The sequence below is a fragment of the Anas platyrhynchos genome, chromosome 10 (assembly GCF_047663525.1).
Source record: "Anas platyrhynchos isolate ZD024472 breed Pekin duck chromosome 10, IASCAAS_PekinDuck_T2T, whole genome shotgun sequence".
Taxonomy (NCBI): Eukaryota; Metazoa; Chordata; class Aves; order Anseriformes; family Anatidae; genus Anas; species Anas platyrhynchos.
The window spans coordinates 17,058,687-17,071,049 of NC_092596.1; the positions used below are offsets into that span (position 1 = coordinate 17,058,687).

Below are 12,363 nucleotides of genomic sequence, written 5' to 3' on the forward strand. Positions count from 1 at the left end.
CAGCCTCATCTTCCTTCCTAAGCGACAGAATAGCCCGTAAGGTTTAAGTACGGTTTCCCTGGTTGTTTTCAGAGACCGCACTTGAAGTTCTTCCTTGGTGGTTTATCACATTTAAACATATTCCCCAGAGACATTAACACATATCCTGTGCTAAGTGCTTTGCTTATCAGCTATGCTTCAGCTTCATTTGCTGAGCGCTCTGATTTCATTTGTTCTGCAAACCACTGTGCTGCTGTGTGGTGGTACACAGCCTGGCTGAACCGGGATGAACCGGCACGGGGCCGTGGGAGACAGGAACTGAAGGGAGTGGCAGGGTTTGTGTTAATGCCATAGCTTTTGTGGGGCTGTGATTCTCAGGTCTGCACCATTTCCAGTCCCACAGCTTGCTGTGCTGCAGCGGTGTAGCCCTGACCACCAGCTGGGACAGCTCTGGCTGCTCCGCAGCCTGGTATCAGCATGACCTGAGGTGCACAGGAAACCTGTAGGGCCCAAACATTTGAGACTTTTGTTTGAAAGATAAAAGGCATGGGTGTCTGTCTGTGGGCCGAGGGGCTGCTTTGTAAAGCTGCAGATGCTCTTTTGGGACAAGCGGCTAACTTGTACCTCTGTGTTCAGGTAAATGTTAGGGTTGAATTCCAGCAGGTCTTTTGTGCCAAATACCCTGATACTTGAGAAGGCCACTGGTCTGGCCAGCCGCCCCTTAGCTGTAGCCAAATTCATCAGGGAGCTACATTTAGACAGCACTCTGCCAGGCTGGTAGGAGAGGGACACCTTGCTTGAAGTGGGGGTAGTTTCTGGTGTGTCCTGAGTTTCATGATTTGTCTTTTTTCCAAGTCAACAAAGACAGGCCAGGGTTAAGCTTTGGAAAGTTAAGTGGTGGGAACATGGAGCAATTGGAGCCTGAAGTTATCAAGGAGGCAAACATTTCCAAAATCATGATAAATCACTTCCAAAATCTAGACTCAGAAAATGTATTTGTTTGGTTACACAACAAATGCCCGTTCTGTTCTGTCTGCCTCCTGTGAGAGGGGACTCAGCAGCATGGGGGAGCAGCAGCAGGGTGCCAAAAGTTTCCTCCGTGGGGCAGCGTGCTCTGAAGCCATGAGGGACATTTGTTCCACCCCAGAGAAATGTCCCTGTGGTCCCAGTGCAGCTGCTACCACTACTTTTGGGCTCTCGTCACCAGCCCCTGGTGGGCTGCTCCTGTGGGAGGGTTGTAGGGGATGGTGTGGATGGTCTGGGCTCTTGGCACGGCAGGGGTGGGCAGACACACATTTGCTGGGACAAGATGGTCAGTGTTTGTGTGCTCATGGCAGGCAAGAGGACAGAGGTGGCTTTCTAGGTCTAGATTAGGGCAGGGGTGGTTCTGCTGAGGGCAGAAAGCTCCTGTAAGAGCTGGGAACAAATCCATGCCACAGCTTAGGTATGAGAGGGGCTCTTGGGTCCATAAGATGGCACAAGGTGGGCAGAAGCTCCTAGGGCTGCCAGGTCCGATGCTAATTGTCTGTGGGGCTCTAAAGCTACTGTGATAAATGTGTGTCTCACGTTAGCAGATGATGCGTTGCACGGGAACACTGGATCGTGTTACTCCCTGAGCCATATGTTCACAATTACATCTGGTTGAAAGCAACCCTAAACCTGATATCAGGAGCATTTCGATACCATTTGCCCTGGACTCTGTACAACTGCGTTTCTTCTAAATAAAACCCACTCGCTTGATAAAGCTCTGCAGGGCTGGCGGTGGCTCACATAGTTTCCATGTTTCCCAGCTGTTTGTTTGTTTCATTTACTTGAACCGGCACAAACACAACCCTTGGCGTAGTTGTCAGCAGGACGTGGCCGTCTCCTGACCTTGGCAAGGCGGCGTTTCCAGCCCTGGTCCCCACAGAGCTCAATGCTGGCCAGCTCGGCCTCCGCTTCAGTAAGTTGAAGGGAAGGGAAGGGAAGGGTGTGAACCCAGCCCCTGCCTCTGCTGCTGCCTCCCTGTGTCTCATTTCTCTCCTTGGGATCATCTGTACTGTTTTCTGGAACAGAAACGTTCCAGCTTGCTCCACTGCCTGGGCTTGCAGGGTAGCAAGTGCCCGGGTCAGGGCCTGTTTGGTTTGATGTGTGTTTGTGTTTGCTGAGCCCTGCTGCTTGCACAGGCAGCAGCAATGATCCTGTGGCCTGGGGCTCTTGTGCCAGTGTCAGGCTATCAGGATGGGCTACACAGTTGATGGTAAATCTATAATTACTGGGGTGGGCAGGTGTCCAAGTGGTTGTGTAAGCAGGTCCTCATGCCATAACAACATGGTAGTCCTGCCCACGCAGCACCCAGCAGCCAAGGGCAAGCACTAGGGGACCCACAGGCCTTCTAGGGATGACAGCTACCCTAGAGCATCTTCTCTACACCCCAAAACCCCAAGATTGGTTCTGATTTATACCCTCATGCTGATTCTGCTGTCACAGACAGCAAAGCAGCCAACCACAGTGGGAGTGATTTTGGTCTCACTGCTTTTTGACCATGAAACCAGGGCTTGACAGGGTCCAAGGTGAGGCTATGCAGGGAAGTGTGAAAGGCCTCCTGCACCTAACAAGAGGAAGCAGCAGCAGTTTATATTGCCTGGCTGCATCCTTCTCTCTTTCACTCCGTGCCAGTGCTTCAGCTCCATTGGGAAAGAATAATTAAATTTCTTCTTGACGTCCCGTTGCCAGACTGCTGCCACAGCTCCTGTCCGGTTACTGATGAAGGTTAAGGTTGCATCCCAGCTTGCTTGTAGTATGGGGAAGCAGAGCTCTGCTGAGCTGGGGCCACAAGCATGCAGGAGACACATGCATGGGGACTCGTATAACCTCCAAGGGCTTTTGCAGCCTCCTGGGCTGGGCTTTGCTGGCTTCCTCTGAGGAAGGGCGTGGGGAAATGAAGAGAGCTGTTCCTTAGCAGAGGTGGTCTGGAAGGCTGAGCCTGGGCGCAGGCTGGGGCAAGTATCTGTGGAAAGTGTGAGCCTATATCTCTGGCCAAAGTGGAAAATCCTCTGGTCAAGAGACCCCCACACCCAGCTGGGCTTGCAGCTGGAGCATTAGCCAGCTGGCCACGGGGAACAGTCATGCGTTAGGCCAGTCCTGCTGGCATGAACTGAAGAAGTTTCTTTAAATGTAAGAATGTAAAAGGTCTTTTCTTGTTTTTCCTCATGACTTTATATGTGAAAGCCTAGTGAAACAGGCAGCTGGAAGCTGCACAAATATCTGGCACAAAAGGCCTCGGAGGGCTGCAGCTGGCTGCAAGCTTAGGCTGGAAACATGGAAACTATTCTGCTCTTGGTTGGCGGTGATTTCTGCTCAGATTATGCCGTGCCTCAGACGGGATCTTGCCAGCCCTGCAGTGGGCCTGCCGTAATGAACCAAGTCGCTCTGAGTGATTACGTATCATTATCCTTGCTTGACGTGGAACGAGTAAATAAAACAGTTCAGTATCCTTCCTCTTAAGAAGGTGATGGGGGAAGACTGTTGTGTGACTCTGCTCCCCTCTCCAGCAACTGTGTTCCTGGAGCCATGGAGCAAGTAAACTCGCCAGTGCTGCAAGCACAGCAGTTTGCACTCCAGGAGGCAGAGAGCTGCATTTTTGTGTTTGGCCAGAGCCCATCCTGCCTCTCTGTAGGCAGAAATTTAGCATTTGGATCTTGGATGGCTATTAAGGGAACTGAAAATATTTGCGTTACTAACACATTGCTTATGCTAAGTGCAGCAGCAAGCACAGTGCTTGCAGGAGGCAGGGCGGCCCCTGACCTTGCTGAGCTCCGCAGCACAGCCAGGAGCCAGCTCACAGAGCTGAATGCTGTAGCCTACATTTTTCTTAATTCCTGCTACTTCTCTCACTACATCCTAAGTGGGAATACACGACATGGGACATGTCAATACGTGACATGCTTTACTAGGTGTATGAGTTCATGATTGCTGTGACTGAGCACAGGTTGTCTACTGCAGCCAGCCTCTCTGAGCATGATGGTGTGTTAGCCTGTTAGCCTATTCTAGGCCCTAAAGGCAAAGCAGGAGATGCCTGGAAAATGCCTGTGCAGTTGGTAGAGAGCTGTCTTGTTTTGTAAACCACTGAGCTGTCTGATAGCACTGTTGGGGCAATTCTTGCTGTTTTCCAGAAGCTGCTTTCTCTAGCAACAAGCCCTCAAGGCACATAACCCCACTGTATGCTCGTGGCTGAGTCATTTGGGCCTGGACAGATGAGGAGTAATGGGAAGAAGCTTGAGCAGTTATCAGGGCTTCAGCGTTCTAACTTTACCCTTTTTCCTCTTGCAGGGCCCGGCAGTTACACTGTGGGCACCATGTCGGAGCGCTTTGACTGCTATTACTGCCGTGACCCGCTGCACGGGAAGAAGTACGTGCAGAAGGAGGGCCGCCACTGCTGTGTCAAGTGCTTTGACAAGATCTGTGCCAACACCTGCATTGAGTGCAAGAAACCCATCGGTGCCGACTCCAAGGTACGGTGAGGACTCCCAAAAAACTCATCTTATGGGCAAAGCACTTGGAAACATAGGATTTATATATATATTTTTTTTCAGTTTTTCAAGTGTTTATTGCTTTATGTTTATGGCAATAATAACATACACCTAAGCTAGAAGGAACAAGATGACATGAAAAGACCACACTTATAGAACCTTGAATCTCAAAGCTTGAAGTTTGAAAGTCCAAAGTGAATTTAAACCCCGCATACCTGTAGCAATTTGAATGCGATTATAAGTAAGGCCCTTGTGTCACTGCTTTTGGTTAAATCGCCTTCCCCAGATGCTCACAGCTGAGTTGCACCCCGAAAACACTGAATGCAGCCCTGCTTAAGAACTAGTTTTAGAGCTGCTCAGCAAAAGAAAAGGGCTTATTGCTCACTTTGTTTCTGTTTGTTGCAGGAGCTGCATTTCAAGAACCGTTACTGGCATGACACCTGCTTCAAGTGCTTCAAGTGCTACACATCCTTGGTGAACGAGCCCTTCATGCTAAGGGAGAACAACAAGGTCTGGTGTAGTAACTGCACTGCCACTGAGGATGCACCCAGGTGTAAGGGCTGCTTCAAGCCTATTATTGCAGGTACTGGTACTAGCAATACTGAGATGAATGCTGAGTGCTGTTCTAGGGCAAAACCATGGAGGTTAAAAGAGCTGTGCAGGCTGCAGTTAGGAGCATCACAGTGAAAATCTGGAGAACTACAGAAGTGGCACACGTTTTGACTGCTGCTCTTACCTGTCCTTTTTAGACAAGTATTCAAAGGCTGCATTGCAGTTAACCCTCATGTGGATTGTTCACCTTAATAGTCAGTATTAGGTAAATTCTACCAAAAGCATTGCTCTGCAAATGTAGATCCTCTTCTCAGAAAGGATCGGGTACCTGTCTGACTAAATATCTAAGAAAATCTGGAAGGCCTTGGCTAGTTAAAATTGGATGTAGAAATTAACAGTGCTTCTCTTGTCCATGTTATGTTTAAAGTCCTGTATGGGCAGGTCTTGCCTACAGGTATGCTACATTGCATGAGGTGGGGAGCTTGTCACAGGCCTGAAATCCCACCTAACAAGTTATTTCTGTCTGTTGTAGGAGACCAAAATGTTGAATACAAGAAGATGGTCTGGCATAAGGACTGTTTCACTTGCAGTCAGTGCAAGCAAGTGATTGGATCTGGGAGTTTCTTCCCGAAGGGTGATGACTTCTACTGTGTCTCCTGCCACGAGCATAAATTTGCCAAGACCTGTGCTAAATGCAAGAATGTAAGTCCTTCCACTTGCAGGGGCAGGTACTAGAACTGGCCCTGACACGTCTGTTAGAAGCTAGGAGAGTAAACCACCAGACAGATCATCTTGTAGCTGTACCATTGCTTATGTTTCTTCCTTGAGATACTGGTGCAAGCAGCTGGTAACGTAATAATGTGAGAACTAGAGGCTGTGGCACATGAGTACTTGAGTTGGGTGTAAATCTGCTGAAACAAAGTGAGCACAGCCATATGCTAGCTTTAGGGAGGGCAAGGCTAAGAAGGCTTATAGCTCTCTAGCATGTATTGTGTATTCAAGCTACAAAACAATGTTTTGCAAAACAGCTGTTGTACACTTTTGCAATTGATTAATGTAGAATTGCAGTGTCATTGCAGGTAAAATAAACTCTTATGAAAGCTCCAGGCATGCAAGACTTCAGTCCAAAGGAACTTAAGTGTTGCAATGTTTCATTTTAATGAAAACTTTCAAATGATCTTCACCATAATAAAGCTCTCCTATACCATACACCCCATACCTGTGTCACCTCTTTTCTTCCGTACTGATTCTGAATTCTCTTCCCTGCTCTTTTCCTCCTAGCCCATCACTTCTGGAGGTCTCACTTACCAGGAACAGCCTTGGCATTCAGAGTGCTTCATTTGCTCCAACTGCAAGAAGCAATTGGGTGGGAAGCGCTTCACAGCCGTAGAGGATCAGTTTTACTGTGTTGAGTGCTACAAGGAATGTGTTGCCAAGAAGTGTGCTGGCTGCAAGAATCCTATTACAGGTATGTTGCAATAAATGCAGCTTGAGGGTGCTGGGTGCTTAAGGTCAGAACTGTGATCCCCAGAGATGCAGCTCAGAGGCCACCAACACCAGAAGCAGTTCAAATATCCCTAGCCCTTTTCCAACAATTTATATAACCCATGTGCTGTTGGATGGAGGCTGAATTAGTAACTGAGCTCTTAACCTTTTGAACTCCTCAAATTTACCTCCAGAATTGTCCCAGGTAGAACTGTTCCCACTTCAATCTTAGTCTGGGAACTGGAAGTCTAAAAAGAGCAGTGTCATATTGCCCTAAACTGACAATTTGTTTTACTTCTAATATATTTTACATGCCCCAGTTAGTGACTGCATATGAAAATCGGCTCTGAAATGTGCATTATCCTGCTAGTCCTGTAAGTCTTGCATTTGATTCAGCATTTCAGAGCATAGATCTGAGCTTGTAAGAACAAGGTAGGCTGTTTAGCCCAACCTCTTCTTGCTCTGTCTTGACCTTTCCATTAGCTTGACTGTTCCCTGGGAAAAAGATCCAAGGGAAAAGCTTGTTGTAGACAAGCCGCACATACCTATGCTAAACTGCCTGGATCTCTCTAATACAGAGCAGCAAACAGTGCAGTTCAGTTGCATTTTGGGCTAGTATTTTAAATGTTACAAATACGGTCACACGGGAGGCAGAAAGAATGGGATCTGCTGCTTGATGGACTAACCCAGCCACGGGAAAAGCTACTATCGCCGTCCTATAATTGTTTTCTCTCCTAGCAGGATTTGGAAGAGGAACCAGTGTGGTTAACTATGAAGATGAATCCTGGCACGATTATTGTTTCAAATGCACAAAGTGTGCCCGTGGTCTGGCCAACAAGCGCTTTGTTTGCCATAATGGAAAAATTTACTGTGCTGAGTGTCCCAAACGACTGTAAGGAGCAGACAGCAACTACTATAAAATGGATTTTAAAGGCCTGCTTTTCAAAATAGTCCTGGTAAAGGTGCAGGTTTTGCATGTTAAGAATTTTACCTTTTTCTGTTTGAGCATAAAACAGACTAAAATAGCCTAAATATACCAGGTTTAACTTTTGAAGCTCCTGCAGCAAGAAAGCATGTACTGTTGCAAAAAGCTAACTTTGCTTTCAAGTAACTATTGGTGTAAAGGCCTGAAACGCCATTTAGATTTAGCATTAGAATTCCAAGTAGTAGTACCCTAATCTGTGTGTGTCTTAAACTAAAAAAAAAAAAAAAAAAGCTAATTTTAAACTTTAGTATACATTTAAGCTCAGAACTTACAATGAAGTGTTTTTAACAAGGCATGCACAAGCCTTGGCACCTTGGAACAGAGATGCAAACATTGCACCCAGGATCAGAGAGATCCATTATTATGCTTTTACAAGTACAGGTACATATATATCACACCATTAACAGAAACTCAATATTAACTTTGCTTATCTTACCATACCAAATTGCAACAAGTGTATGGAGTGGCTTTCTCTTACATATAACAACATTTTGGCAGTACAACTTAGCTTTAGTTAAGTTTCCATAAACTTGTTTTGGTTATGATTTTTGCATGGTTTGTCAAAAGTTTTGCTCACTAGCTTTTTTTACACTATTGTTTAAATGAGGCCATCTACATATAATTATTAATCCATTAATAAGTAGAAAATCTTTCAACTACAGCAAAATGCACATGCATTTAGAAGTGCCTTAAAAATAGCTCTGATGACCATAGCTCTCCTATCATGTCAGTATATGTTTCATGATTTAATAAAAATGAGACTAGTGCCTGCTTGGAGTCCTACAGTCTGCAAAACTGTTTTTTTTTCTATTTTTCTGTCTTACCTGATTGACAGCATTTATGGCTGAGCTACTGCAATCAAGTCTGATACCTTGATACACTGAAGTAGAGAGCCAGCTTTTCTGCCATAGTGTCATTAAATACATAAGGACCAAAGCAAAAATTTACATAAACTAAAAAAAATACATAACTGACACTAGACCATCTGCCAAGAACAACCTGTGTGGAAAAAAAACCCTTTGGAGAACACATATACAGCAACAGTCCATACACAGTCTACTACCCTTCAGTGACCTGAATGCTGGTTTAAAGTGTTGGTTTTTTCCTCCATAGCAATGATAATACCATAAAGAAATATTTATAAACTGGATGCTACTACACTCATTCCCTTTCATTCACAAACACCTACCAGGAACAGCGAAATCTCTCAGGATAAATAGACCTTGCTGTTTTTGTGATGGTTGCTGCTCCACAATGGCCACAGAACACTTCTAGACTCACTGTTAGAACATAAAGATGCTGGTGCTACAAGTAAAAGGCAAAGGCTTGCAGTAAAAAGCAAGTTAAAGAATTCAACAGTTATGAAAAATCTTATACAAACACAGCAAAACCTAAAGGTGTTAGTACAAGTACCTTTCCAACCATATAAATGCAACTGCCAACGAGGCTACTAGTTTCGGGACTCTGCAGTGTGGAGTAGTTAGAGAGCAGTACCAGAGCGCATCTCAACACGGCAAGGGGTTGGAGGCTCCTAGTAAGGTAATGTTTAGCATTACAGAAATAAAGCATTGTTCAACTGCAAAGTTTATTTAACAGTGCGCACATATTTACATAGAGCTGTAACAGACCATTCGACAAATAATATCAGCACAGAAAAAAATATCAGCATCTTTGTTAGAGTGATTGTCTCTGCCTGAAATAACTATCATACAAAAATACATTTTTCTTTTTACCTAAGGCACTGCTCTAAAGTCTAAAACAGTTCTAACATATTCTGAAAAGCAAACAGTGAGAGCAAGAAGGCTGAGGGTTTCCTATTGCAATTGCAGATGTCAAGAAAAGAATGCAGTTCCAGCAAATACATTTGCATTTAACCACTTTAAATTCAGCTGCCATTTGGATGATTCATTTTAATTTAACTATCAGTCAATGGTTTATAGCAAGATTTGAGACAGCTATTCTTTAAATTAATCACTTATTTAGTATATCTATTACAGGAGACTTAAGAACAAGACTGCAGTATTACTTTTAGTAGCAGTTTTCAGAAGATGCTTAGTTAATCTCTTCATGCTGTAAAAAGCAGGCAAGTTTAGGTTAAACAGATTACTTAATACAGGCTTCGGGGAAGGGAAATATATATATATATGCAGCTTGCAGTCTGTTATAAAGCTAGAACAGGAACACTTAGAATAATTAACAGTAACATGAACAAAACACGACTTCAATGGTCTAATACTGTTATGTACACAATAAAATAATACTTACATGAGTGTAGATAAATAAATCAGAAGGAAAACATTTTTAAAAGCATGACATGTTGAACTGCACTATGACAAACAAATCTAGGTATTCAACATTTTTTGTAATATTAGTGCATATCCTGTAAAATGTTTTGCTGTTTTCCAATAGATTAAAACATGTGATGACACAACGTTGCATTTTGAAACTTTTGAAATTTCAACATTTTTGAAATATTTTGAAACTTGATGTTGGAAAATACAAATTTTTCCTTCTCAATTCAAAGCTGAAGATACTCAATTTTGCATTTAAAAAATCGCACGTGAATGAAAGTGTACAGCTTTTTTCTAGGACATTACAAATGAACTTGAGCTTTAACACGCACTAAAAAAGTCTTATTTCATCAAGTGCCATTTTAGGAATATCTAAAATCTGACCAGTAGCAAACTGGAAAGTCTGCAGTGGCACATTGCTGTACATTACTGGTATGAAAACAAAAAAAGACTTAAGTTAGCGTAAAGTCTGTCAGAGGGAAGTAAGTAATATTTAGACAAGGAAATCCTATCCAACAATTAACTAAACAAATGGAAAAGGAACATCAGCACAATAGTCTCCCTGAAATGTTTCAAGGTGCAAATCTAGAAGTTTGTCATCCCTCCCCTGATGTGTTTTTGTTTTTTTTTTTTTCAAACTTGAAGATGGATAAAGGTAAACAAGCAGCTTTTCAAAACAAGGCCTTCGGTACTTGATAAAACACTGGATTACTGCAGTGCAATCAGATTATTTCCAGGTCTCTAGTGTTCACAGTTCTGTCCAGAGAGCAAAGAAAAGAAAATATTTAACCATCATACTGCATGTATTCTACATACATCTATCATCACTGTCAGAGTCTATGTGTGAGGGGGTGCGCACAGACCCACTTAGTAACTCACAGTCCAAAATCAGCATAGTAGGTTGTTTTTTTTTTGTTTTTTTTTTTTTTAAATATGAGCACTTGTTTCCAGAGTTGCATGTTGCATACACAATTCTTAAAACGGATTATCTCAAACCACATTTACGTTCAAAATTAAAGGCAACTCTTTCTTCACTAAGGAGTGAATGATCAGAAAAAAAATGTGATCAGCAATATCACATTAAATCATTTTATTCCCACAGCCTACACAGTAGTGGCCTGGAGGAAAGTCTCAATATAACTATGTCCGTAAGACCAAAACTCACAAGACGCAGAGTGACAGAGGAGACTCAGGAAACAGTTCAGTCTAGAAAAGTGCTATACTTTAATCAAAAAAGGTGCTACACATCACTTAAAGAAAATGTGGATAGCAAGTCTTGTTTTTTCCCCACTGTCATTTATTTCAACTCTTCACGCAGTCATTTATCTCGTGGACAGAGATCTCCTGCTGTGAGTACGCTCATTTGGGGTTTAGCTATGACAACAGAGCAGTTTAGTCTTATGAAAACTAGCATGCTGAAGCCTCTCTGACACACTGTGCTGTACTGCATCAGGGCCTGGGTTGTCAAGTACGTTTGGCTTCAGATGCAACCCTGTTTCTTTCAGAAAATTCTGAGTATTGTGTATGTAGCTTTATTACTCCTCCCAAAATGCAATACAACCGTTGGTGGAATTTAAGGTTGGTGTTACACCCATCAGTGAAGTGAAAGACTATTCTATGGTAAGTATAGAGGACAGCTAATATCTTGCCAGAGCCTGAAAGACCTTTTAAGACCATGCAGATCAGCATCAAAAAGTTACAGAACATGCCTAGGAGTAGAAAGGGGAAAACAGCCAGGTCTTGTCTGTAGAGTTACATCAGACACCTTTTAAAGTGTTAGTATCTTCAAAAGTAACGTGCCATTTAAGACGTTTTAGAAGAAGCCTAAAATACAACAGATGGGCTTGAGTGCTGATAGGAGAAACAGGAGCTTCACAGGGGCTCAGCTGTGTCTTTGGAAGAGCCTTGATGTCAGGCCTGAGCTGCTATATAGAGCAAATCCCTAGAAAGGCATCAGTTGGTGACTCCTTTTGACAGAATTCAAGTTACAAGCACTAAAGAAGGAGCTTTTCCTCCAGTCTACACATTGGAAAATGTGCCTTGAAAATAAGAAGCTGAAGTTAAGGCAAGGAGAATAAAAATGCAACAAAGTTAATTATCCAGCCAGAGGAGGGGATAGATAGGGAAATCAGCTTGGATTACCTGATGAAGAATCTATAGGTTTGGTCAAAGAATTCACTGCACCATCTTCCTCATAAGCCAATTTGGGACTAGAAGGTATTGTAGCAGCATCATTCAAGTTTTGATTACAGTTATCAGCAGAGAGACTGTCTGAACTCAGTTTTGTTGACCTGGAATGTACTCCAACGTCAATAAACTCCTCAAAAGTCCATGAATCAGATTTTCCATTAAGATTCTGAATAAGTCCACTTGTATGATCAGCTTCATTAACACCCAACTTCACTGAGTCATCAATAACCATTTCTTTTGCAGGATGGCTGGAAAAAGCAAATGGATACTAGTATTACAATTTCTGGATATTTACTCTTTAGATTTATTACAGGCCAGCTGAATTAGCAGTCTACACAGCTTGCAAAGCAATGCATATTCTGAAGGGCAT

At 43.3% G+C, this 12,363-nt stretch overlaps 2 protein-coding genes across 19 annotated transcripts in view; one reads left to right on the plus strand and one right to left on the minus strand.

The window, feature by feature from the left end:
• Positions 1-8,289, plus strand: part of FHL1 (four and a half LIM domains 1) — a 28,722-nt gene extending 20,433 nt beyond the window's left edge. For 2 of the 4 annotated variants that reach the window (XM_005023786.6, XM_005023784.6), the window contains exons 2-6: positions 4,291-4,472; positions 4,896-5,073; positions 5,575-5,744; positions 6,324-6,510; positions 7,266-8,289. In XM_005023786.6, the coding sequence (XP_005023843.1) occupies positions 4,317-4,472; positions 4,896-5,073; positions 5,575-5,744; positions 6,324-6,510; positions 7,266-7,423 (849 nt within the window). In that variant the 5' untranslated portion in view covers positions 4,291-4,316 and the 3' untranslated portion in view covers positions 7,424-8,289. The remainder of the gene's footprint in view (positions 1-4,290; positions 4,473-4,895; positions 5,074-5,574; positions 5,745-6,323; positions 6,511-7,265) is intronic. The other 2 variants (XM_072043030.1, XM_005023785.6) reach the window with 1 other exon arrangement.
• Positions 7,718-12,363, minus strand: part of MAP7D3 (MAP7 domain containing 3) — a 46,392-nt gene continuing 41,746 nt past the window's right edge. For 11 of the 15 annotated variants that reach the window (XM_072043022.1, XM_072043027.1, XM_027464990.3 and 8 more), the window contains one exon: positions 11,004-12,241. In XM_072043022.1, coding sequence (XP_071899123.1) covers positions 11,932-12,241 — 310 coding nt within the window. In that variant the 3' untranslated portion in view covers positions 11,004-11,931. Of the gene's footprint in view, positions 10,560-11,003; positions 12,242-12,363 lie in introns of those variants that run through there. The other 4 variants (XM_038184002.2, XM_072043024.1, XM_072043021.1 and 1 more) reach the window with 1 other exon arrangement.